The sequence below is a fragment of the Stylophora pistillata genome, chromosome 5 (assembly GCF_964205215.1).
Source record: "Stylophora pistillata chromosome 5, jaStyPist1.2, whole genome shotgun sequence".
Lineage (NCBI taxonomy): Eukaryota > Metazoa > Cnidaria > Anthozoa > Scleractinia > Pocilloporidae > Stylophora > Stylophora pistillata.
This window is the reverse complement of record NC_142523.1, coordinates 37,735,502-37,762,492: the sequence shown is the minus strand read 5'-3', so window position 1 is coordinate 37,762,492 and position 26,991 is coordinate 37,735,502. Positions and strand designations below refer to the sequence as shown.

General features: G+C 38.8%; 1 protein-coding gene and 1 long non-coding RNA gene across 2 annotated transcripts in view; one reads left to right on the top strand and one right to left on the bottom strand.

Moving 5' to 3' along the window:
- The window catches only part of LOC111333371 (uncharacterized), a 31,846-nt gene extending 5,523 nt beyond the window's left edge, over window positions 1-26,323 (bottom strand). Inside the window, exons 1-27 of the mRNA XM_088759839.1 lie at window positions 26,201-26,323; window positions 23,441-23,719; window positions 22,517-22,714; window positions 21,268-21,450; window positions 20,373-20,621; window positions 19,392-19,589; window positions 18,748-18,939; window positions 17,326-17,526; window positions 15,973-16,221; window positions 15,128-15,322; window positions 14,662-14,853; window positions 13,964-14,152; window positions 12,606-12,851; window positions 11,492-11,683; window positions 10,484-10,681; window positions 9,770-10,018; window positions 8,919-9,164; window positions 8,008-8,196; window positions 7,190-7,432; window positions 6,789-6,854; window positions 5,928-6,161; window positions 5,300-5,461; window positions 4,899-5,060; window positions 4,290-4,451; window positions 2,276-3,813; window positions 1,183-2,047; window positions 116-742 (exon numbers count right to left, since the gene is read on the bottom strand). Of these exons, the coding sequence (XP_088615965.1) occupies window positions 116-742; window positions 1,183-2,047; window positions 2,276-3,813; window positions 4,290-4,451; window positions 4,899-5,060; window positions 5,300-5,461; window positions 5,928-6,161; window positions 6,789-6,854; window positions 7,190-7,432; window positions 8,008-8,196; window positions 8,919-9,164; window positions 9,770-10,018; window positions 10,484-10,681; window positions 11,492-11,683; window positions 12,606-12,851; window positions 13,964-14,152; window positions 14,662-14,853; window positions 15,128-15,322; window positions 15,973-16,221; window positions 17,326-17,526; window positions 18,748-18,939; window positions 19,392-19,589; window positions 20,373-20,621; window positions 21,268-21,450; window positions 22,517-22,714; window positions 23,441-23,719; window positions 26,201-26,297 (7,801 nt within the window). The 5' untranslated portion in view covers window positions 26,298-26,323. The remainder of the gene's footprint in view (window positions 1-115; window positions 743-1,182; window positions 2,048-2,275; window positions 3,814-4,289; window positions 4,452-4,898; window positions 5,061-5,299; window positions 5,462-5,927; window positions 6,162-6,788; window positions 6,855-7,189; window positions 7,433-8,007; window positions 8,197-8,918; window positions 9,165-9,769; window positions 10,019-10,483; window positions 10,682-11,491; window positions 11,684-12,605; window positions 12,852-13,963; window positions 14,153-14,661; window positions 14,854-15,127; window positions 15,323-15,972; window positions 16,222-17,325; window positions 17,527-18,747; window positions 18,940-19,391; window positions 19,590-20,372; window positions 20,622-21,267; window positions 21,451-22,516; window positions 22,715-23,440; window positions 23,720-26,200) is intronic.
- LOC111333377 (uncharacterized) lies at window positions 8,190-10,019 on the top strand. The gene is made up of 2 exons (XR_016001138.1): window positions 8,190-8,867; window positions 9,670-10,019. It is a non-coding gene; the product is annotated as an uncharacterized LOC111333377 (long non-coding RNA).
- Window positions 26,324-26,991: the final 668 nt, after the last annotated feature.

Sequence of the window (26,991 nt, the reverse complement as noted above, 5' to 3'; positions counted from 1 at the left end):
AAAATGTTAACCACGACTGAATATCGATCTTAGGCCTCGGCATCCAGACCCTTGCGAGCCCAAAATCATACAAACGCGTCTCCTGAAAATTTTGAATGTTTAGCAGACTGCCTACCGTTACATTGCGTAATAAACTTCTTCTCTATTTCTCCTTTGATCCCAAGCAAGAAGCTGCTCCACGCTCGCACACTTCCTGCAACAGGCCAGGTGCAACTGTGTGCAGCATTCCACATGTGGTCCGCAGATGCTGGTACATCCCAAAAGCTAACTTCATGCAGAGTGCCCACGAAAGCCATCGATTCAGTTGACGTCTGGCTCTCTGCGAGATAACGCTGCCCCAATACGACCCAGCCACTTCCCATTATAGTCATTCCGGTTTTTACATCCATGAAATGTTCTACCTCCAGTCCATCGACGTACACAAAAGTCTCTCCATCGATTCCATTCCAAACAACTCCCACGTAATGCCAATGGTCATCTGGCAGCTCGAAGTTCGTCTTTGCTATATCATCTTTTATTTCCAGAAGGATTTGAGACTCTGTAAAAGAAAGTATTATTTTGTCGCGCGGCTGCTGAGGAACGCTGTAACTGAACAGTGTCCCTGATTTGTATCTTGAGTCGGCACGCACAAAAAGGGCGATTGTAAAAGACCTCATGCTGGGAATACTTTTGCCGTCTGACAGAAGTACCATGTCGTCTTTACTTTTTCGTCTGAAAACCAGATCAAAGTTGCTGCCTAAAACTGAAAAGTAATGGCTTGTTTGGGAACAGGACATATACTATTATATAGTAATTAGGATGAAAGGTTCCTTCACGCTTATAAAACTGCATTCGATCCATAAAACAACTTTCACCTATAAGGGTCTCACGTTTTTACACCTTAGTTGCTGTTATGATGTACTTCACAGGTAATCTCTTTTATTGCAACTTTTCGGTTGTAAACAGACACGTAGACCTCTTGGACACCTTTTGTTGATGTTTCATATGGGACTGTACATGCGCTCTACTTTCATTTCGTTTCAAACTTTCCTTATTTTTTTGTTCATAATTGCTCTTTCCCTGCATGTATGAATAGTTTTAATTACCTCTGTTGTTTTACTTTACCTTTGTGGTTTCTGCAGTAATTGTCTTAGTAAGTTATAACCGTATTACAATATACCGATGATTGATCACGATACTCACAGATATCACAGAGATCTCCCGTGAAAGAATGGTAACGTTCACATGCATACCCATTGACCTGGTCTTGGCAGTAAGAGTTTGGCATACAAAGATTCGAGACGCAGTAATTGATGTTGACCGGGCAAGTATTTCCTGTAAAACCTGCTGAACACGGACAGGAAAAGTATTCCCCACCGCTTTCAGTTTTGCATGTACCTCCATTTTGACAAGGCGCAGATAAACAAAGATCCGTCAAGTTTTCACAGTTCTCTCCGCTGAATTTATCAAAGCACTCACACTTATACCCAGGAGTCAGGTCAACACAAGAGCCATTGTTTAAACATGGATTTGATTCGCATTCATTGATTTCTGTTTGGCAGTAGGTACCATTGTAGCCTTCGGAACAGAGACAGGAATACCCCTGGGTACGGTCAACGCAAGTCGCGTTGTTCTGACAAGAGTTGTTCCAACAATCATCAATGTTCAGTTCACAGAGCCTGCCCGTGTACCCGTCTAAACAGGAGCAAGAGAAGTCACTAATGGCATCATGGCAAGTAGCCTTGTTGAAACAGGGTCTTGTCAAGCACTCGTCGATTTCAAACTCGCAGTATTTCCCAAAATACCCGGTACTGCAGTTGCAGTAAAAATCTGTACGAGAGTTGACACAATGTCCATTTACGGTGCAGTTACCAGACTCCGAACAATAGTCCACTGGGTTTTCACAGTGGAATCCGTTAAATCCTACTGGGCACTGGCAAGTGTAGTTTACCACAAGATCCGAGCACGTGCCATTGTTTTGACATGGACTGGAGACGCATTCATCTATCTTCACATTACATTGCTGGCCTGTAAATCCAGGTTTGCAGACACATAGGAAGGCATTAAGCTGAAAAGTGAAAAATTGAATCCTTTGAGATATCATAAATTTGACAAATTCTAATTAACCGATTAAGATAAAGAACATTGCTTAGTCTTTCCCGGGGAACATCTTTCCTCGGTTAACTAAAATTGCGAATTTACAACGAATTCTGCTGATTCTGGAGTTCGTATCGAATACGTATCTGCATAGTACAATAGTACAACAGAACTATTTCATAAACATATTATGAGGTACCTGATCATAACATGTCCCACCATAGTCACATGGAAAAGATGCACATTCGTCAATCTCCGTGCTACAATCGTCACCAGAAAAGCCTGGGGCACATTCACAACTATAGTCATTTACTCCATCTTTACATGTGGATCCATTTCCACAATAGTTCACTGCACATTCATCAATATCAACCTCACACTTAGTTCCACTGAATCCATCATTGCAGATGCAGGTATAATTATGCAACTGATCCACGCACGTAGCATTGTTGTTACAAGGAGAACTAGCGCATTCGTTGATGTCCATGCTGCAGTTTTTTCCTGTGTACCCCAACTTGCAGTTGCATTGATAGTCGTTTATCAGGTCTGTACATGTTCCATCGTTGACGCATGGGTTTCCTGCACAGTCATCAACATTTATTTCGCAGCTGATGCCAGCGAAACCTTCAGCACATGTGCACTCATACGAACCTATGCTGTCAATGCAAGTGCTGTTGTTCCTGCAGGTTGCATTTTTGCAATCGTCCACATTGACTTCGCAGTGCTTTCCTTCAAAACCATCGGCACACTGGCACGTAAAATACGTGGTGTCATCCAGACAAGAACCATTATTGAAGCAAGGATTCGAGGTGCAATAGTCAATGTCCACGTTGCACAGTTCACCCGTCAAACCGGGCGGACATACACAGGTGAAATTGTTTATACCATCGTGACAAGAACCATTGTTCGAACAAGGAAGTGTGGCGCAGTATTCGATGCTGTTCTCACAATGCAAACCTTTGAAACCATCTTGACAATCACATTTATATGCATCAACCATATTGACACATTGTGCTTGGTTCTCACAGGGATTGGAGAAACACTCGTCGATGTCAATCTCGCATGTCGCTCCAGAGAATCCATTCTCACATTTGCAGAAGTACCCGTTTATCTCGTCAATGCAAGTAGCATTGTTTTTGCAGTCTGCCATTACACATTCGTCGACGTCAATCTCACAATAATTACCCGTAAAGCCTTTTGGACAAAAGCATAGATAGCTTCCAATACCGTCAATGCATTGGCCTCCGTTCTGACAAGAATTGCCAGCACAGTCATCAATATTCTTTTGACAGTTATCTCCTTGATATCCCAGAACACAGTCACACACGTAGTTATTAATACCGTCTCGGCATGTACCTCCATTCTGACAAGGGGACATAACACATTCATCTATGTCAAAATCGCAGAGAGTCCCACTGTAACCAGGTCTACACTGGCATTTATATCCTCCAGGGAGATTCTGGCAGGACGCGTTGTTGGCGCATGGTGAAGAATCACACTCGTTAATGTCCTCTTCGCAGTTATTTCCACGGAAACCTTGTGCACAGGTGCAGGTGTAATTGTTAACAAGGTCATGGCATGTGCCATTATTGAAACAAGGTTGGTCTTGACACTCATCAATGTTGGTCTCACACTGCTTTCCGGTGTAACCGGAGGAACAAGAGCACAGGTAATCTCCAATGAGGTCTGTACATGTTGAATTCTTGCTGCAAGGGTCTGATTCGCACTCGTTGATCTCTATAGAAACATGACAAGCAGAAGGAAACAGAACTTACTAGATTTTGAAAACAAAAAAAAATAAGAAAATCTTTTATTAGAACGAGTAAACCAGTTTCCCTTTTAAGGAAGTATTTTCAGGCTCATATCTGCTTATTTCTAGAGGGGAAGTTTTGTTTTGAAATAATCATTGTTTTATTTGTCTTTTTTTAATGTCAATTATTTGCTTTCATAAAAGAGGTATTAAACATATTAGGTTTCAAAGCTATTGATCCCTAACGTCTTTCAATTTTTTTCTCGCTCTGCATCATCTCAATCCATATCGGCTTAAGGACTAGTTCTTTTACTTTGCCACCATAGTTGATGCAATGCCAAAGTGGGGAGTTTTCAGAACACCCACATTTCGACGAAGAAATGTTTGAAGACTTGGTCATGGATAATCTTTAATTTCGGTGGTTAAGATGAACGAAGGCCTAATTTCTCGTATTTTATCTAACCTATGCAATCTTGTGTGGTCTTTGATCCGGGAAATGCAGTTGCAGTGGTTCCCGGACAAGGGAAACATATCCGACTCTCCTTGCGTGGCTGGAAAGAGCGTCGGTCGCATAAAGAGCACGGTACCAATCCAGTGGAAGAAAACGAGCCAGGGGGGCAAGGCTCTGTAAGAGGAAAGTGAACATAAATGTTTAGGTGCGATTTTGATAACAGTTACGTCTGCATAAGTCCATAAAATATGGGGGGTAATCTCTTTATCCAATGCGGTGGATATACTCGAAAGGGAGAAAAGAATTTTTTAGATGGAGATTGCAAGACACCTGGCTCTAAAAACACGAACATGAAGAAAAAGATGGGAACGAGAGAGGGAACAGTTTCTTCCTAAGAAATGGTTGATAAGGGTAACCAAGGTCTAACGTCTCCTGCAAAAGCAAACCATAAAAATAGTCCGCAGCGCAACAATTCTGCACTCTAATCATCGAAGAACTAGTTGATTCATATCATAAAAGATTAACCCAGCATATAGGCTGAAGCTAAATATTTAATTCTAAGAGATTGACATCAAATAAACCTTGTATTACCACTCTTATGAAACTACTCTTAAGAAATACCTCCACACAGCGTAGAGCTATTAGAACCTTCAGATGTCGTTGTCTGGTTCACTGCACATTGCAGGCAGTATTTCTCACCATCCATGTCTTGGTAGGAGCCCTTATCGCAAGGGAAACATGGCTCAAGACCCGTGGGGGAGTAAGAACCAGCTTTGCAAAAAGCTTACAAAAGAAATTTTAAAAAAAGAGTGATTATTATAATATTGACAATATTATGATGTAATGTTGTAGTTGTTATAATCAGTAATGTTATCACTAAATGTCGAGCCTAAAAAGTTCTGCGATAGAAGACACACTATTGACATCTTCAATTTGTTAGCGAGACCTGAGAGAGATGCCAGCGAACAACACGACTTGAAAAATCTTATAACAGCACTTTTGAAAGAATAACCTATGATTACCAAAACAGCTGGAGCAGTTTGTTGTTCTTGATTCTATAGTGGAGGTTCCTGGTGGACAGGGCAAACACTGTTCTTGGCCTTCAGAGTCTTGAAAGGTACCATAGGGACAGTCTTGGCATTTTTCAGTGGTTTTGTTCAGAAACGTTCCAGAGCTACAGTTTACTGTAGATTGTAGTTATGGATGTCATCAGAAATTGTATTCTCTTTTACCAGCAAAGGAATTATCAAATAAGGACGTTTTTCATTAGTTAATGAATCCAATTGCTATTTATATCTGGCTTCATTACAAACTGTAACATCATAAGTGGAAGGACATCAGTATTGGAGCAAAGTAAAAACAAATCAAGGAAAGTTAAAATTTCACCACAAGCTGTCATCGTAGCCTTTGGATCATTGTCAGTATCTGAGCCGCTGCGCTGCGCACCTGCCCCCTTCCTTAATTCAACATCAGTAAACTCATAACAGGTAGGGTTTAATTTCGGGCTAGGGTAGAGGTGACTCGCAATTACTAAGATACTGAAATTTCCCTTAACTTTCAACGAATTTCTCAGGGCTTAGTCATTGTGTCCAATCCCTAAAATTAATAAAATAATTAATTAATACCATATTACAAGTACGCAAGACTTACGACAGTATCCATTCTTGTAAATCTGACCAATATAACAAAGAAGCTGAGGGGTTGAGATGTTGAGCGATTCTATGTCAGGATCAAACTCTGAGCCGTTGACTGAGAAGCGAAAGCTGCCGTTTTGAGCTGCTTGTTTAATCAAACTGCTAATGTTGTGGGCAATTTTCACTCCTTCTTCTCCGATCATGATCTGACCTTCGTCGGTGTCGTTTCCTTCGATTCCATCAAGCTCGACTACGAGAGATAAACAGTTCAAATAACTTTCTATTCTCTGTATACAACCCTAAATAATGTCACATCGAGAAGCCAAACTGAACCATTCTCTGGCCTCTCCCTGACTCATGATTTCAGCAGACATAAAAGTGCTCAGAAAATACTCTGATAAGGTCTGTAATCGTTTTGGATTCTATAGCCGAGGGGAGACTACTGAAAAAACTCAGTAGCCCCTGTTTAACTCCTCAAAACTCATGAACGACAAAATTATAATATTCAATTCCCCTAAAAATGATGACCTTTCAGCAATAAACCTCTTGCCGAGGGCGTGGCCAGCTTTTCCATTTCTTACAAGCCTGTACCTATAGAAAGTTAATTCTTGTTGCAAAATTTTCAAGAGTAATATTATAAATAACAAGTCACATTACATCACATCACATCGCGCAGAACATTACATCTTTGTACATTTCATCACGTCATGGCACATAGCACATCAAATTCCATTATTCTACATCACATCACATTGCATAACACAACATTGTATTACATCACATTATATAACACCACATCGCAACACATTACAGCAGAACATGTAACATGATCTAAATAAAATTTGCATATGGCTCATTGGAACGTTTATAGACTTACCAATGATCTCGACAGTGACTCTAGCTTGTAGATTTGATCGCCGTCCACTGAAGTGGTTGTTATTTCCTGTTAATTTCATACATTAAAATTCTTATAAGCTATTTTTAACATATTAGATAAAAAAATACATCTCTAAAAGAGAATAATTTCAAAAAGATATATGTTACTGTCCCCTGCAGAGACTCGACCACAAGTTTCAAGAGTTTGTCAGAGACTTAATATTAATGCAGACCTTGATGATCTTTACTATACGCGACCGCGTGCTCACATTGTTGGCATAATAACTGCGTGTAAATAGGCTTTCTGATCCTCCCTTTTGAGTGTCAATCCTTTCGTTGATTCAGGCAGACAAAAGAACAGACTTCGAACCCGCCTTCCTGAAAGGCGTCCATACTAATTACCTGTCGAACGCTTTTTTATATTGCCAACTGACTCGTCGACCTCTCCGCACTCGACCACAACGTTCTCAGCTTTACACTTATCTCTGACAGATGGATCTTGACAGGCTTGATTATAGCGAACAGACCCGTTGAGAATCTTTCCAAAGAGCTGTTTAATTTGAATCCTAGTTTCTTCTGTGTTACAACTTCCATCATAGTAGTGCAATTCCATTACAAGTCTTACTTTACTGGCATGAGACTTTTCTGCAAGGTTTAAAAAATAAATCATTGCACAACCGTTGGCATATATTCACTTTTGACCTGCATATTCCCTTTTGGCCTGGCAAAATCAAGTGAAAGATGAGGCCAAAGAATGCACTGTTAAGTTTGAGGCTTCAGTTCCACATTTTTTTTTTCTGGGCATTGCATGTGAATGGCTCCACCCTTGCGTCATATATACGAGCAGCGATAAATATTGGTGCAGCCCTTTTCTATCACGTTGGGGTTGCGAATGGAATGGTAACACCGTCCCAGTTATACTCTATCCAGCCTATCAAGGAATGACTAGCAATAATGACATTCACTCCGACGAACTACTTCGTTTTTCACACTAAGAAAGAATGTTCCTTCCTATTTGGAGTGTTATGTGAACAGATGTAAGCCAAGGTAAGTCATGCAGGCACCACAAACGTACCCTTAAGGCCCCAAATACGTGTTCATCTCCTTCTACCAGACTTTGAGCGTATATTAGTTACAGTTGATGCGAGCTGTTTAACAATTTCTATTCGTTTATTTTCTTTCCTATTCTCTTTTGTTTTTATTTTTTACATACTGCTTACTTGTGCAGTCTGGCCAACGATCTTGAGGATACCAGATACCCGATGATCCGCAAACCCAAACGCTAGGCGAGAAATTTTTGTCAAAATCAAACCGGCTATTGCAAGACGGTGAACACATCTTTCCAAACATCCAGTCATCACAAGTCTTGGCTCCGTTGATAGGAGGTCTCAGGTACTTACATGGTTTTGCTGAGAAAGGAAATGCACAGTTTACTTATTCTTTATTTCCTTACTTTTTTCTTCATGTTTTAGAAGCAATTCAAGTGATATAAAAAAGCTAGTGACGATTGATCTAAAAAAATAATTGGATGTGGGTATAATTTTTGGACATTGGCTCGTATTCCGTAGTGGTAAAAATTCTGTAAACAGAAAAAAAAAAGAACGATTGCAAACGTTGCCCCATAGAGTGTTATGCTGTTGACGCCAAGTTCTCTCCTAGAATGGTATTTTGTAAAATTACTCAAAGGTCTTAGAAATGTTTTTGATATTTAACTAGACACGTTACTGATAATGATAAAATGACTTTCTAAACTGTATTTTCAGGTTTCTCTGGGGTTTGTGTTTTTCACGATCAAATTTAAGAATAGCGAAGTTTGTATGTTTCTCTTTTTTTCTAAGAAGCGCACTATTTTACTTTAATAGAGTTACCTAAAGTACTCATGTTGTTAACTTATTCATAGTACCAAGGGATCATCAAAATACATTTAGTTATCATTTCTTGCAATAATTTTATCTTAATCTTTTGTTTTTAACTTGGATTCACGGAGAAAATGGACAAGCGAATTTTGAATTCTCAAGCAGAAGCAATTGAGAAAGTCGTAGCTGAAAATAAAGATTTTCTAATATCAAGTATCTTAAAGGTATGGAATGTGTACCGACAGTTCTTGCAAGGAATCATATTTGATACTTACCTTTTATTGTGAGGTTAAATTTACAGACTGCTGGCTTGTTATCCGGGTTGTTATCATATGCCCTACAGTGAATTGTATAGCTTCCCCAATAAAAGACAGTGCCACTTTTTCGACTGCACGTTATTTGCAGTGGGTCGTTGCTGTTGTCTTCAAATAGAGGCTCTGGCCATGTAACGCCTATTTGTCGCTTTTCTGAAGTGATGATTCGACTTGGAGGGCAGAAAACAACTACAGGACCTGAGTTGTCTAGGAAATTGACCATAAACCCATACATTAACTTTATTTGTATGAGGAATAATTACAAAGAGTATTACGGTCTAAGCAAGACGATTTGCACCACGAGGGAAACATTTATCACCACAGATTAGAATCCTAATGTGCTTTTTTATACGATGTTCGTGATTCAAAGGACGATTTCATTTCCAAACACGTCGAACAGGGCTGTGGGCAGGAAGGACGAAAGTAATGTAGTGTAAGGAAACTAATACTCTATTCATACCAAAGCTTAAACATGTTTTGAAGCTGTTTAGTTAAACACGTTTTAAAATTGTTTTCTTTATCGAAAGTAAACCAATGTTTTTCGACTTTAGATATACAAGTAAGTAACTGATTGAATCCTTTGCAGAAATAAGTTTTTCAGTTCGCTGTTTCTGATTTTCATGTAGATAAACAGAGTTTAACTAAACCTAATTGCTTGAGTAAATGGGGTAAAAACTTTTTTCTAGAGCAATATTCCTTTTACCATTTTCAGGAAACCTGTCAGGAACACAAAACCAAGTAAAACTTATCAACTTGATTGAGGCGCTACGCGCGGCTGAGTTTTAAAACGTTGCGTCCTCCAAATTGTTTACCTTCCGGGATTATTCTAAAAGAGCATTTGGCTACATTTCCACTTGGATCCTTGGCCTTGTACTCAACCAGAATTGTCTCATTTATCACGAGAGGCGGCATAACCCCCAGAGGGTAGACTGTCACTTGTGGTACCACGTTACTATTGTCCAATGCAACTGGAACAGTCCAATTTAAAATTTCTGTTGAATTTGCGTCGAGGTTTATACGAATGTCTGAGGGACAATTCCTAAATACAGGGGGTGACACATCTGCAAAGATATGCAACAACACAATAACGTTTAACAACGAGTAAACGGTATCTCAGTGTGATCCTACTCGCATTCTGATTGTTCTGGTAGTAGTAGTCATTCGTCCGTCTTCGGAAGACGAGTAGCGTCCGTTAGATTCGTTTCCGGCATATTCGCAAGCGGCTTTAGAGTCCCACACGCATTTGAAAGTATACGCTTGTTGACAAACCTGTTGCTTTTTTCATTAAATAAAACAAAACATTTCCATGTTGCCGTAGGTAGGTGATAGCTCACAGATGACGTCAAATGTGGTAAGAACATCAATAACGTCATCTGTAACCTAAGACTGATCTATTACACGATAACATAGAATCTATTTAGTATTAAGTTTCCTCCACACACCGAGTCAGATTTTTAACTTGTGCAAACAAACTCAAGGTAAAGCACTATTAATTATGGTAAGTCCTCAAACAATAACTTGCTTACCAAAACATTTTGATATCGAGGAAATGTTTTTGCTCCACTTCCCATCATCCCCACAATATACCACAGTTTCTCCACCATTTTCGATGAAACCATTCCTACATTCGAAGTAACAGGCTGTTCTCCTGACTGGAGACGACTTGCACATACGGTGGTAAATAAAGCCGTATGGTGGAGTACTCAGAGAAGGACATCTCCGCGCTGAGAACGAACAACGCAAATGAAATGTTTAAGTTCTTTACATATTTTGCTATGAAATGACAAGCAACAATCAAAAAATCAGTAGAATAGCATCATTGAGTAAAATCTCGCATTCTGATCGATTAAGGAAGCGAGGTATTTAGCTTGGAATTGCGAGTTAAAAACGAGGCTAAGTGATATTGCTTCGCATCTACATACAAATATCAACAATAAGTAACGCTGTTTTATTTTATTTTTTTCTTATTTTTATTCAATTATGCCATTCAAGGAAAATCGATCACTCCACTCTTGAATTCCGCGTTAAATTGCACTTAAAAACAGATCTCGCACTCACCGCCTCGCGATTCTTGCGATATCGGTTTTCAAGTGCAATTTAATGCTGAATTCCTTCGTCAAGTGATGAATTCTCCTATAATATTGTTGTAATATTTGCAAACATCAAATTTATTAAAATTTATTCTACTTTTAAGAAGGCAGTGCTTCGGTCAAATAAGATACATATCCTTCAGGGTTGAGAATTTTAGAAGTTACTAATGGCACATTGAATTCAATTAAAAAGCTGAATGTTGAATTTGAAACATTTTTTTCCTTTCATTGTTGTGCTAAAGACACTGTGTAAAAGACTGGTAACAGGTAAGTAGGGTTCCTATATAATTCGATGCGTGTTGTAGTCAATCTTCAACTATATTTAAAAGGATTGTGTCTGACATTCCAAACACCTTAATTTCTGATGCTCATTGGATACTCATTGTGATAATAGCAATAAAAATTAATCTTTTTGTAGTATAAAGGAATAGGCTTATTATTTACCCTGGCAGACTGGTAAAGAACCGTTCCAATATCCTGTTATGTGACCTGGTTTCCTGAAGCAAGTAAGGATGCTCGACCCTTTTAGGTTGTAGCCATCCTTGCAAGCCACTTTACACGTCGAACCATAACTGTTGTCACAATCTCCTGAAAAAAATCCTTCCAGTGGAGGGAGTAGTGCCTGACATCTGAAGACTAGAAAGGGGGAGAAATATTAGCAACGTGGCATAGATCGTTTCGTTTAATTTAAATATGATTACTTATTGGTTTTGGGGCTGAAAATGGATATCTATCTATCTGTCTGTCTGTCTGTCTGTCTATATATCTATCTGTCTGTCTGTCTGTCTGTCTCGGTCAAAAACTACACTCAGACGGTTGAAGAAAATAGCTGTTTGAAAATGAATTCAAAGTAAGAAGTTAGTATGGTTTGCACCAGGTAACCAAGATCTCAAACAAAACAGATATCCCAAGATCCTTACCTGTTGAGTGCTAAGATTTGTTTTGGCGCCAATAAAGGACTCACTTCTTTAACAAATGCCAATCAGCTTATGCATTTCTACTAGACGTCATAAAGACCACAGCGATTACTTTGTAAACGCTAAAGAAAACAGGACTTTTTGCTATTTCTTTTTAATAAAGTTCACCTATGGAAGTAAGTATTTATATCACATATAACGAATTTTATTTCTATTAGAATATGATGCCACAACAACTAGGCGAGTTACGAGTTAATCTATTTTTGAGAGTAGTTGATGGGAGTTAATGAGGTAAAACTTGGTATTGGAAAAGCCTTTTATAATTAATATTAGTTGTCTTAAGTGTTAATGTTAAAGTTTTTGTAGGCGCCTTTGAACAGTAGGATACTGGCGTGGTATAAATCTTTTATTATTATTATTACTATTATTATTATTATTATTATTATTATTATTAAATCTGTGCTCGTCATGATCAGTTGCTTTTCCAAGACTGTTTCAGACTGGGAAACATTCATGCTATCAATCCTGTCTTCTTGCATAAAAGATTGTTAAAAAGCAAATTTACGTTAATAATCCCTACCAAATGGCTTACTACTTTTCCTGGACTTTTCTATTATACGGGAAAGCTTTGAATAGTTTACCCTCGACGGTGATGTGAAACTTGCAAATCTTGAAATTTCTCGCTCCATCGGTAGCGTTGTAACTGACATCGTGCTTCCCACTGTAGTATATGCTTTGCACACCTCTTAAAGTCACATTCGGTGCAAGACCAGAGTTGTCAGTGGCAATAATGGGAGGCCAAGACACTTGCGTATAGTTTTTTGCCTTGTCTGCATACACCTTGATATCACCTGGGCAGGTTAAACCAAAGGAAGGACTTTCCACGTCTGCAAGTAGATTAGTTGCAACTGTAACTTATAAAAGTTGAAAAGTTTTAAGAATAGACTTTCTCCCATTTGTTTGTTTGCATGGAGTAAGATCATTATGTTTCGTCTTGGAAAATGAGTTCACAAGCCGACACGAGAAAATAGGGCAAACGTAGCAGGAATTTTGATAGTTTCCTAACCCAAATCAAAGTCATAAATATGCCACTAAGACCATATGGATTCTTGTTAGTTATAAAAGCTTAAAACTGGCCAACATCGTGAGGTTTGGGAAAAAAGAAGTGGTGGGCATGAATAATAATAATAATAATAACTTTATTTATATAGCGCTAAAATCCAATAATTGTCCAAAGCGCTGTTACCCACCCATCCCACCCCAGGGGAGGACATCCATCACACAGTGATCTCGTGCGTGGGAAATTAACGTCTCCTGCCCCTAACCCTGCAGGAGACGGGACCTCCATTTATTCGTCCCTATCCGAGAAGACTAGAATATGTAACCATTTCTTGATGTTAAAGAAAGGAAGCATATTCTTCTCAGTTAATTTTAAGACCCTGAGTGTTGGTCCGGCCGGTATTGAACTCTCGACCTCCCGCACAGCAGTCCGGCGCTCTCCCAATTGAGCTAACCAGGCGGCGGTAAGTGTTATTTGGTTCGAGAAATTGTTCTTGAATCATTAAAGGGCTAACGCGAGCTATCTCTACCATTTTCAAGACGAGATAAAGAAAACCTGATGCAGTTTCGAATTAGGTACAACACACAACAACAAAAATGTTCTCAATCTGTTTTTTTTTTTTTTTGTTTAAGAGGTTAATGAGTACTTTGCCTTGTAATGCAGTCGGTGACTTATGTAAAAAAACTTACTTTGACGGTTGGAAATCTGCTTCATTATTACAATAAAACACAAGCAAACTAACTAGAAAAAATCGAACTTGACACACTTTTATCAAACCATCTGTTTGCTTGAATACAATACATTGGATTGTTTAAGAGGATTTCAAAAGCTTTGCACCACCTGTGTTGATGGCTCTCAAAAATATCTGAGAGCACTTGAAATAACATCCTAACATGTACATTTTATAGGCCCAAGTTTTCCATGATCTAGCTATCTAACCTTTGCACATTGCAGTGACATTCTTTGACCACCTTCCATCTCTAAGGCAAGTTGTTATTGGCTCTCCCTGCAGTCTGTAGCCATTTCGGCAAGAGAAAAGACAAGTAGTGTAGTAATTCGGAGAATTTTTGCATGAACTTGGAGAAATATCGCCATCTATTGGAGCTTGTAACGACTTACAGCGGGCAGCTATGAGAGAACAACTTTCGTCAGTCAGCATCATTTTTAATACTAAGAATAACATCAGATTTTTTCTGTTTTTAAACTGCATTGATGATTATCTTAGGAATGCAATGAAAATTATAAAAGAAAATTATCGTGTTAGACGTTATAATCGTTTTAATTACGATACGGATGGCACTCTTTATTGAGCATAAAAAAATAATAAAAAAACCAAAATAAAAAAAAAAAAAATTAGTTGTTTTCCTCGTTAGCTGCTGATCCATTTTGTTGGTTTTACATATGACAGTAAAAAGTTTTTCTTCTGAAGCAGAACTGATTGAAGCGCCTGAGCCCTCTAAAATCCTTGTCATACTGTTGGCACATAGCAAAGATAAAGACTACTACTTCCAATCTCTTTTCTTGTTAAAAAAAAAAAGAAGACTAAAAAAAAAAGCAGTTTATCAATATTCTTAAAATATAAAGTTGAATAAATTTGAAAGTGCATTCGGATTTCAAAACCTACGTTAACCCCTTACCTTCACAGTAGGGCTCTTCTCCCGACCATGTACCGTCAGCTTGGCAGATTCTCTCAGTGGATCCATTTACCCACCGGTACCCGACATCACAGTACAACAGACATTTGTCACCATAAGTGTTGTCCACAGAGCCGCGCCCACATCCGTATTGTGTAATGTGGGCAGGAGGATTGAGACGCGGACACCTGATCACTAAACAAAAATGGTCAAAGTTATTTTTATGACTTTCTTTATCCTACATTTCTTAGACTATGTTTTGGTTGAACTTACGACGAATTATTTTTAAAGTCATCGCATAGAAAGAAATTTGTTCCCATCACTTTAAGAAAGTGGCTATTATCTTGGAAGGGTGACTAGAGCGAACGGAAAGAAAGATATTGCCTCTTTCATATCTAGCTTTGATGCAGTTAACTGAGAAAAAGATCTTTATCATTTGTGCAGTGCGTCCTGGTAGATTTTGACTTACATTCACATTTAGTCTCGTTTCCTGTCCAGAAGCCCAAAGAAGTAACTAGGTCCCTCTCGCACACTCTAAAAGTAGAGCCTACCATCTTGTGTCCAATGTTACAAGCAAAGGAACATTCAGATCCATACTGATTGCCTTTAGTGCAAAGAGAACTTCCTCCTGTTGGAGCTTCTAACTTGGGTATGCATCTCGAAACTGTAGAAATGGAAAAAAACAGCGCAGGTAGAGAGTGGGAAGGCACAAACGCAAGGATAACATCATCAAGAGTGCCAAGGTTTTCGCCTCTTGTTGCATGTTTTTTTTTTCTCTTAAAGCGTTCGTAATACCAGAGTCATTCGATCCTCTTTGTATTGCTAAATATGTGATTTGTATTGCGCAAGTTAATTAAGGCCGCAACTTTCCAACATTCCGCAATTTGTATATTTTGATGACGTCATAGAAATAATTTACAACTTTATGACTTGCTGGTCAGAAGAACTGTGAGACGCCACTGGGTAAATGTCTTTCTTTGATTTAAGTTAACATTTGCATTTCCCTTACTAACTTCAACTGAGTGATTTAGATTTTGAACGTCTACACTCCCTGCGATGACTGTGAAATAAAGGAGTAGTTTAAAACCGTGGGAACTCTTCGGCTAACAACGCACTCTTTAAATATCTTTCAATAAGTATTTTTATATTGGCAATTTCCGCTGCCATAAATAAGCTTTGCAGTTCTCTGTCGACTGGTAACGACAAGAGAGGATCTCCTTTTGAAACCCTGCCATGCTGATGCGATCAAAGTAGCATTTCTCTTTTTTCTTGCCTTTAAATTTGGAACTACGGCGCATTTTTACAAAAACCTACTTTGAAAAAATATCTTGAATCTACATTCGGCAATGTTCCCTGATCTATCAGATGCCAAGTAACGTATGTTGTGTTCCACAGCGGAAAATTTGCTCCCAGGTTGTATTCCAAACTGGATTATGTTAGGAACAAGGCCAGAGTTGTCTGTAACTGTTGGATGAGCCCAGGTCACGTTGGCGGACGTTTCACCTCTATCAGCAGTGACGAAAATGTTTGAGGGGCAGCCAGCAAAAACTGGCGCAGTCACGTCTTTAAAATAGTTCAGAGCAAAAGCATAAACTCAGGTACACAAACACGAGAGAGATGAATATCATTTAGAATAGCAAATGATATATGTAGTCAACTTCGGATGACCCAACGAAGGATCTTCCGAATAAGACAGAGTAGTTATGAAAACACTATTAGATTAAGCTAGTGTGCTTTAACAACTTTTTTATGAGCTATCTAAAGACTTTCTTGTGTTTTAGGCTTTTAGGAAAGTGCACTCTGGGAAAATTGCGGACACAATATAATTTCTAAATGTCAGTTTTAAATAGGACCCTAAAAGCCTATTTTGGCCTTTGTAATAAATATTTATTTTCTTCATGTAGTTGTTGGAATTCAATGAAAAGGTCTGACATCAGCTACACGACTCTCAAAGTGATTAATAATCACAAAAAGTCCATGATTCAGAGCCTTCCTCAATTTTGATAGGGTATTAAAATGGCTGCTTTCCTTAAAATAAGTAGGAGTAGCAATAAACACGTCTGTTTCATCTTAGTTTGTTCATATTTTCATTATTGAAAATGATCAGTTTTGTTCATAGTAATTCAAGTTAATTTTGTTATTTATTTTTTTTATTTATTTAGCTTCGCCATCCGGCAGGGACACCGCAACAGCTTGCGCCAATTACTACGGGTGCAATAAACCCCACCCATCCCACCCCAGGGGAGGAAATCCATCACACAGTAGTCTCGTTTGTGGGAAATTAACGTCTCCTACCCCAACCCTGCAGGAGACAGGACTTCCATTTATTTGTCCCTATTCGAGAACACTAAAATATCTAACCATTTATTGATGTTATAGAAAGGCAGCAAATTCTTCTCAATTATTTTAAGACCCAGAGTGTTGGTCCGGCCGGGGCTCGAACCCTCGACCTCCCGCACAACAGTCCAGCGCTCTATCCATTGAGCTAACCGGGAGGCGGTTTCTGTTTTGGTTTTCTGTTCACTCAAAACCTGTTGGACTGGAACTGATATGAGATTGACGATTTATAGCACTATGTTTCTCCAAATACCTTATCGTAGCTCGCTGAAGTGCTATAGCATAGAAAGATGTTCACCCGTGAAAGTAAATTAGCCAATAAAAACAAACCTCTACAGGAGGGATTTCCCAGAGGAGACCAATCGTTGTTCTGATTGCAAGTCTTGACTCCAGGCCCACTCTGCTGATAGCCATTCTTACAGGAGAACCGGCATTCTGATTTGTAATATATGACAGCAGTTGCGTTCGTACAGAATGCTGGGATAACAACCAGTTCTGCTGATTTAATAGTAAACGGGCGGCAGGTGATAGCTACGAGAAAACGGAACGTGGTTAGTTAATAGAGATGGCTCATACTTTGAGTTCAGATGTTTGCTCAAATTGTAACTAATAATTTGCGGTCAGGGCCGGGTGGTTCGAAGCTGGGTTAAGCTAACCCAGGGTTAGTGTGGAATTAGATAACAGATCTGAATGCTTTAAGGGAAAATCAACACAAATTTTTGTTAACAATTTGATGAAGGCTTTTGGAATGAAGAATGGAATGGAAGAAACCCAGATAATGCTTGTTTCATAGAGAAGATAAAACATTACGTTCATCCAGTTATAGGTGCAAGTCAACTAGGTTTTGCAAGAGGATTGAGAAAGAAGGCTTGATTCAGTTTTTTTCTTAATTAATTAACCTTGCATAGCTCAATTATAAACATTACATTGACTTGCCCAGCAGTATGCAGGCGTGTCACATGTGGACTTCATAATGACCCAGTTCACAGTGAATTCTCTTGGCTTTATGTTAGAGCATCAGAGTGCGGAATTCGAATGGTCGTTATTTATCTCCTGGGGGGGAGGGGTAAGGATTTTGCTTGTGTCAGGAAAAGATTTTACCAGATCTCTCCATAACGCTTTGTGATGTTTCTTTAGTACCGGCTCATTGGCAGTTAATTGGGGGCTCATTAGTAAATAAACCCCTTCGGGCGGCTGGTATGTCGTCTGATAATGTCCGCGACTGAGAGATTGTCCGAAAAATGAATATTTGGCCGAGAAGCGAAGCTTCGAGGGCAAACATGAAATTTTGAGGACAATCTCTCAGCCAAGGACATTATCAGCCGACATACCAGCAGCCAGAATGGGGTGTATTTATTTTATAACCCTCCCATTAATTTTCACATCGCAATTAAACTGTGCGTAAACACAGTAAAATGCCAGTGGTGATCTGGTGGCGAATGCGCGTGATTGACGCAAGCAAGCAAGCAAAAAAAAAAAGAATTGGTTTCCTTCCATGTAAATAGGAGAACAGAAAAGTTGAAACTCTTGCGTTGACTATGTTTCTTTTTCACGGAAAAAATCGGAGGACAAATATCGACGCGGACGGGGGTTATTGTGTGATAACTGTCCTGTGATTTTTCCCCTCGTGACGTAAAGTAACCAATAAAATCGCGCCAAAATTAATGGGTGGGTTATAACAAACCACAACTATTAAGCAAGGAATAAGACTTTTCAGGAAAAGAAGAAAATGAATCATCGTTTTCTTCATACCTTCACACCGAAGTTGGATTCCACTCCACGTCCCAGTCTGCAAACATGTTCGTTTCTGCGATCCGCTCACTATGTAGTATCCCGGTATGCAAGTGAAGAAACAGGAAGTGCCGTATATGGAAGATGCACCAGTGCAACCGTAACCTGATTTAACTGTGTTATCTGGATTATCCAGGGCAGGGCATTGAATAGCTGGATCGCAAAACAAGATTTTATTCCAAAATGGTGTCTTTATCATAACGTACAGTTTAGATTCTATTCCAATATCTTCTCTCATGCCAAAATGTGTGTATATTTTCATGGTTCAATTTATACCATCCTGCACATATATTTGTTAGAATATAATGTAGGAAAGTAAATATTTTTGTTGTTACACAAGTGTACAACTAAAACGCCTTGTCGAAAAACAAAAATCGTTCTATATACTAGTGCTGCGATCTTATTTAATTCTTATTACAGGGAAGTCGAGAATCATCCTAAATCACTATCATGGGTTGTCGTTCTTGTCCGCATTGTCATTGTAATCCTCATTATAAAATTCGTCATCGTCATCTTTAATTTGATAGACAGGTTTCATAGTTATATAATGCTAGTTGCCTGCTTTTGGTTGACAGAAAAACTAACTCATGTCATGGGTTATTTACCTTCACAGTAAGTGTCACTTCCCGTCCAGTGTACTAAATTTGTCCCAGCTTTTTTGTCACATTTTCTTTCTTCGGATCCTTTTATTTCGTATCCTTTATTGCACGTCAAGTGGCAGGTGCTACCATACAAGTTTCCACAAGCAGCACTCTCCAGCAGTCTTCCATTTGCAGGAGCGAATAGAGCGGGGCATCGAAGCACTAAAAGTGAAAGAGTGGTAGTAAAGAAAAGAAAACCTTAGAGAGGGTGCTTCTCTTAATCATCTGTTTATACTTAATAGAAATTTCTTTGAGAACCGGGTCGTAATTGATCCGGAGAATATCCAGGTGCGAACAAAACAGCATCGAAGTGGAAAAGTAAGGGGGAGCTGGTAACACGTTTATATGCATTGACTGGGTGGTTCTTTTAATCAAATGTCGAAAGTCAATGTCTATAATATTCCTTGAAAAATAGCAGCATCCCAAAAAAAAAAAATTAGTAGACTTCAGCTTTCTATCCTGTTATTGTACTTGAGACAGTTTCCCTTTATAGAACAGGTTTGAAAAAAGGGAGGTAATCTTTTGTTGTTTTTTTTTTCTTAAAAATTGCTGATTAGATTACCACTCTATTGAGCATCAGTCAAATAAAGCATAGAAAAGCTCCCCCGTCTACATCCTGAATTCGACATCATTTGGGACCTTTCTTAAACGAGTATTCGCGACGATTCTCCTCATTTTAAACGATGCTTTATTTACAGCTGTGTCACGTGCTCAATATAATGGTGCTAAGAGAAGAACCTAGCATTGCCCACCCTTCAGCTCTAAGATAATCCTCAACAAGCTTATCTAGAGTCAGGGTGGCCAGTGTCCTGATAATATGTAGATTGTACTTGGCGTAATCCAAAGCCACGATAAAAAAAGAGAAATTAACCATGTACTGATTCCTTTATGTAAGATTAAACTATGTTCGCTAGATTTTTTTCTTGGCATTGATTCCAAAATAACCTTGCACGTTGACTTGAAAGTGACATAACTTCACGTTCCCGGATGGATCTGCAGCAGTGTAAGTTACGGAATGGCTTCCCTCAGAAAAAATGTGCGGAGAGGTCACATCAGGAGACACAGTCACGGTAGCCTGATCATTATCAGTGGCTATGACTGGTTCCCAGCTTATCGCGGCCGACGTTTTCCCTTCGTCAGCAAAAACACTTCGCGCAGATGGGCAGGTTTCACTAAATGAAGGGCGTTCATGATCTATGAGAAGAAAACAGCTAAATTTTGAAATGATGTTTAACTTGAGAGCCCCGTTCGATGTAATTTATACACTTAACCAAACGTTTTTTTTTTTATGAAATCGTCTATTTCTATGTAGGAAACATTCGATCGAGCAAACCCAGCCTCCTATCCTAATCCAGACATATTTAAGGTATTAGCCTGCATAAAGTCGTTTCAGTGGGTGTCCATCGTCATTTACGAGTAAATGCAAACTCCACTAAATGACGACCCAGAGTATCGATATCTCGCCCAACGAGTCAAACAGGGAGGATGCCGAATTTTTCTGGAATTGTTATAATTCCCATCATTTCATCATTTAATCCACTGCGATCGTTTAATCTTAAATAACTTACTTAAATTCTGTTCGAATTCTTACTCCTAAACACTTTTGACCCAGAATATCGTGCGAGTATGTTTTAACTCTTCAACCAAGACAGAATTTCTTCCAACTGTAGCAATACTGTCAAGCAAACAAAGGATTAGAATAAAGAAACATATCAATTAGGGGGTTATTAGTCGATCCAATACCAAATTCTCCAAATCTTCATCATAAGAATTGTATGGCAGACATTAAGGAGAAATAAAAAAGGGATCAAAAACAAATGTCATTGTGCACTAAGCTTACCATGACAATAGAATCCTTTATGTGTCCAATGCCCACCATTACATTTGCTTGAGTTATGTCCAATGACTCTGAATCCTGGCCTACATTCATATTGACACGTCTGGCCATGAAGAGGCTTGATTTTGCATAGGTAGGGAGTAATTTTCCCATGATCTGGTTCAATTAGTGGTGGACACTCACGTACTTAAATGAAAACATATTAATAACATCAGCTTTTGAGAGTCTTATCTTTCGAAACATCAAAGCTAAGTGATCCTTCGCTTTCGATTGTGTTTTTACTATTATATATAATATTATTATATAATTATCATGTATTACTATTAATTTATAGTAACTATATCTATATATATATATTTAGTATAATTTCAGAACTGAGCAAAGAGTTTCCAGCAATCTGATTGGTCGAGTGGTTCCTTATATGACGCTATATAAACCGCTCCACGCGGTTTATATAAAATGTTAAATTAAAATGTTGATAAATGTTACTAAATGTTATGATTTTAGAAATTTCTCTGTTGTTCAGCTCTGAAATTATACTAAAACAATTATTCGCCTCGGGCTCGGTGAATATTGTCGAATAATCCCCCGACTTCGTCTTGGGGACTATTCGACGATATTCACCTCGCCTTCGACGAATAATTGTTAAATATAATATGTTATTATTATTATTATTAATATCACTGTTATTTCCTTGTTCTTTTTTAAGGGGATGAGGCTTCTTCTTTGTTTTGTCTGTTTGTTTTCCCTTCCTTTTTGTCTTTCTTCGTTTGTCTGCACTCGTCTTTTTGTTTGTTTGTGTTTCCCTTTTTGATATTCCCTATTTCATTTTTCCTTTATTCCTTGATTGAGCCTTTTGTTTGTGGCTAGGATCTGTAACGATAAATTCGTGTTCAGCCCACTGTAAGGGTCTTCAGCTCCTTGCTATGAGATAAGGCAAGTACAGGCACCCTTACATTTTTAGGCTTATAGAATTTTGCATAAAGCTTTACCTGTAATAGTGACAAAGTACTCCTGGTCGTTATATAACCGAGGAAACAGGAATATCAAGCTTTTGCGGTCAAGGGTGACTTAAGCTCTTTTCACTAGTAATAACCTTTCATTGGTTCGTGCTACTTTTCCCTTACTTTCATTCATTCATTTAGCCTCTCACTTCTTCACTGCTTCACTCAAGTATCATCATGACGTATCAGTCCACTTTATTTTTCATCCCTTTACAAACTGATTACGTAGCTATTGATTTGGCGCTGACCTTTACAGTTTGCTGTTGTCTTTGGATCCCATTCCCCATCCATGCCACAAATAGAGCTTGAACTACCACTCAGTTCATACCCATCATCACAAGTGACCTCACAACGCGTCCCAGACGCCACTTGCGACAGGCCTGCACATTGAGCAGATATCTGTCCGTAGCTGGGTGTTGGCCACTCACTGATATCACAGGTAATTCCTGTGAGAAGTTCAAATTTAAAGACTTCAGAGTGGTTTCAATTGGTGTAGGTATGATAGTTATGTCTTTTGATATCTATGCGACTCGACTTAGTATATAAGAATGTATTGAAGCATCGTGGAGGTATATTGTACCTTTATGAAAAAGATTGAGTGAGATTTTTTGCAAATTATAAAGCTTAGAGAATTCGTTTCTTGAGAAAATAGGTGCAGCTTAAGTAGTGGCGCCATGCAATCCGTAACCTCCCCTGAGTCATTTAAAACTAATATATAGATTTAGCCAAGCCTAACAGCGGAGCTCGCATTTTTCCCCCACGTCTCAAGGGCACAACGCCGTGCTCCGGCCAGGACTCCAACCCGGGTCTTCCGACTCGGAGCGCGGTTCACTAACCACTGGACTACTGGACAAAGCTGTGGCGTTGGCGCGCCCGTGGTACAGTGGACCACGCATGCTAAAAGTAACACTTTGTACGGACGCCCGTAGGGTCATAAGTCCAAATGTTTTCGGCTTGATGGGCTACTACTAACATTTTATATAATTATGAGGCCACGCTTCACGCACTCCGCTATTATAATAATCCCTCCCCCTTCCCTCCTAATGCAAGCGCTCATTTTTCTCTCTAAAAATAGTTTGGGAAAGCTTTCATTTTCATTTTTGGGTCTTTCAGTAGGCAAGGCACATTCAATTTACATTGTCCCTCTATACGATGAAAGAAAATCTACTAACGATCACACTTTTTCCAATTTCCTGTAGAGATTTTGTAGCCGGGGTGGCAGCGACATGAGTATGTACCAACGTAGTTAACGCATAAATGTTCACACTCCCCGTTGCCATGGTTACACTCGTTGCAGTCTATGGATACATAGCGATTGCCAGAACAGTCATGTCCACCATCAGCTGCGGCTGGGTTGTCACAGCTTCTGATTCTGGTCTTATAGCCATTAGAACACGGTGTTTCTTCCCAGCTGCCTGGGTACCAAGGGCCCCACTGACCATGTCTTGGTGCTAAAACACATCGAACAGAATACTTTAACATCATTGATCATTTAATTAACAATTGGTTCATGCTTTAGCGTGCACTATCGAATTACGGAGCACGTGGGAAATTTGGAGAGCACGAAAGAAGCGTAAGAGTTGCACGAGGCAATTGCTGAGGGAAACTCTAGCTTCTCGAGTGCTCTCCAAACTTCCCACGTGCTCCATAACTCGATAGTGCACAGCTAAAAGCACGAACCAATTGTTTTATAACATAGCCGATGGAAGTTTGCATCAAATCCGACTCAAATAACGGACAACAATATCAGAAGTGATTGTTCGCGGTAAGCGAAATATTAAGCAAAATAGAAATTGGTTTTATTTCAGATTTTCTCTTGAAAGCTCGAGTGTTACTTTACTGAAATTTAAAAACAAAATTCTTTATTTTCGAAACAGAAATTACGCTCAAGAATGGCACTTTTATTTAACAATTTCTGGCTGAGCGATTTGCTCACGCTATCAGCGTGCACTATCGGGATTTTGAGCACGCTTACGTATACTTAATTTGATTGCGCGGCTTTGCTAGCTATGTTACAAAAGCAGTTGATCGGAAATTTATTTCGTTTTTGCTCCGAAAAGTCTTCAATAAGAGAAGAATGACGTGAAATTGGCTCGGAAAAATTCACTTTTATAGGTTTAGAAGAAGTGGTTTTACGATTCGACAGCGGACACCGGAACTGATTTTTTCTCTCAGAATTATCACTCGAATGCTACTCAAATGTCGAATGTGAAAATTCCTCCAGCGCGAACAATTCTGCTTCGTGAGTCAAGAGCAAGATGGCCGCCCGAAACATAAAGATGGGATTATCAAAAGTTTCTTTCACAACGGATCTCGTGATCGTCTATCATTTAAATGAATGGACCTCCATAAACAATTTATAAATGCGCATATCGATTTCTTATCTGTAGCTAAATTCTGAACAATGTCGGAACAAAGCCTATCTTACTGACACTAGACATTTTTGCTTATGTCTGGTTGTCTTTTTCAAGATTGGCCATTTTTTAATCTTAAAAGATGATTTCTTCAAATGCAATGCGGAAATGGAACCCATCCCTTTCGCAACGCACTTCCCAGAAAACGGACTGTTTCTACAAAAAAAACTCAGGCGATGTGCATGATATCCATGTGAATTTTCCCAAGTGTTATCATTTGTTGTTGTTTAGTTGGTCATCCTTGACACTCAAATTGATTAGATCCTTCTCCGTCTTCAGATCCTTTTGTTTTCGGAAATCATGACAGTCTTGCATTTGTTGTAGACAAGATGTTTTTAAAGGAGGTTATTAACATACACATTTATTCGTGATTGGGTTACAAAATACGGTCTTTGTTGCCTGCGGGGCAGTCTTTCGAAAGGGAAGGTGATCTCACTTAAGCTACGACGGAAGCCAGGCCTGGACGGAAACTGAAAGTTTGAAGCGTATGACGCGGACAATAATTTTATCTCAAAAAATTTCCTCCCATCACATTCTTGTACACAATCCTTGGGAAAAAGTGAAACGTTCTCAGAGAGATCGATTTATCTGGTAGATATTGATCGAGAAATAAAGAACTTCAAGAGATTTAAGATATTTTTTAGGAGCTTTGTTTGTGTATTGCAATATTTGCGGGGTTCTCCTTCAAGCCGGTATATATACATACATACATATTCTATTTGATAAAGCAGGTTGATTAATGGCAGCAAATGCTTATGTGGACCTGCTCTAACAATAATAATTATAAATACCATATAAATACATGCAAACGTAAGTTGAAAAAAGTATTTTACGGATGAAACGCAAATAAATAAATAACTAAAACAAATTAGTATTGTTAAAAGTATATAAAATCAGCGACGTTCTTCCTCGTTCCTTATTAGCTGCGTCGGGCGAAATAATTTGTGAAGTGGCGGAGTCTAATCGCTTCAAGCAATAAACTAAAAGCTATTTAAGTCTTTCTCACGACGTGAGCATGATTTTCCAAGTCTTTTAGCGACAAAATTTTCTTAAAGGACAAAATTTGCGCACTTGATGTAAGCCGTAAATCAAATATGTTTATGATACAAAGTTCCTGTTCTAGGGATTGATTTTATCCCACCATTGATAAACCATAAAGGAACGACTGGAGTTAGTACAACTTTAATCAATCGGTAAACCAGCAGCGATTCAGATATCACATCAACTGTCCCCTAGTTTCTTACTTCATCATTTGGTGAATCAGAAGGAGAGCTTCCCTTTCACGAGTTGCGAAAATTGCAGCCAGAGAAGCGAAATCTCACAACTGTCATGTTTCTCTGCTAATCCAGAATTCTTACCGAGATCCAACGTTTAGCAACTCTATTCGAGTCAAAAGAAAAGGATGGCCAAAACTTCCTATCTGCCCATCAACAGATCTTTCCACAGTTCTGTTTTGAAAACAAACTGATTGTACATACTCAAATAAGAAAGTATTAGTGAGCAAAGATTACTACTCACAAGGTCCGCAGCGCCCACGGCCCTTGACATGATTTCCTTTTCCACCAATAACTATGACTCCAAGAATTAGGACTGCGTTCTTAGCGAGAACGTTCATGGTTCCCGTTAACTAAAAGAAAAAAAGGTTATGTCTTTCTCTTTCTAGAGAAAACCCCTTAGGCCGCCTTAGAGGGCGGCTATGTAATTATATATACATGGAAAGAAACATGCATAATGATTAGTTCCACATGACCTCACCTACTGCTAAAGAGTGTATTGCCATCATTCAACAGCAATCTGAAAATCAAGAAATGCCTCACTCTTAAAGTACGAGTCGAACAAGTCCAACAGCAGGTAAATTAAACATCAAGTAGTGGAAAAATGAGTCAAAGTGTATCAGGCGCATGCTTTTAAATATCAATGCATAGAAACATATTTGTAATGCGTTGTTCAAGTGTTTATCTTACCGATACAGCTTAAGCAACTTCTCGAAACAAAAAGCGAAAAAACGCAGGCATTTCAAACTATTCAAAATACAATTCCACTGATTTTTCAAGGCAAGGTGACATCGTATCAGCACATTTGAAAAGAAATGTCATTTGTCATAACAATAAACTTGTTTTCAGTAACCCAATCAACGCATGTGATACGATTATAAACCTATCGCTTAACCTTTACATGTGTTATTTTTCTCGTAATTCTCAGACTTTTCCTTTGAAAGAAAAGCAGTAAATTTCCAAATTTAATTTCGAAGTACAATGAAGGACCACTTTGGCCATCAACAACTGGCAGTTTTTCTCGAGACTGTTTAA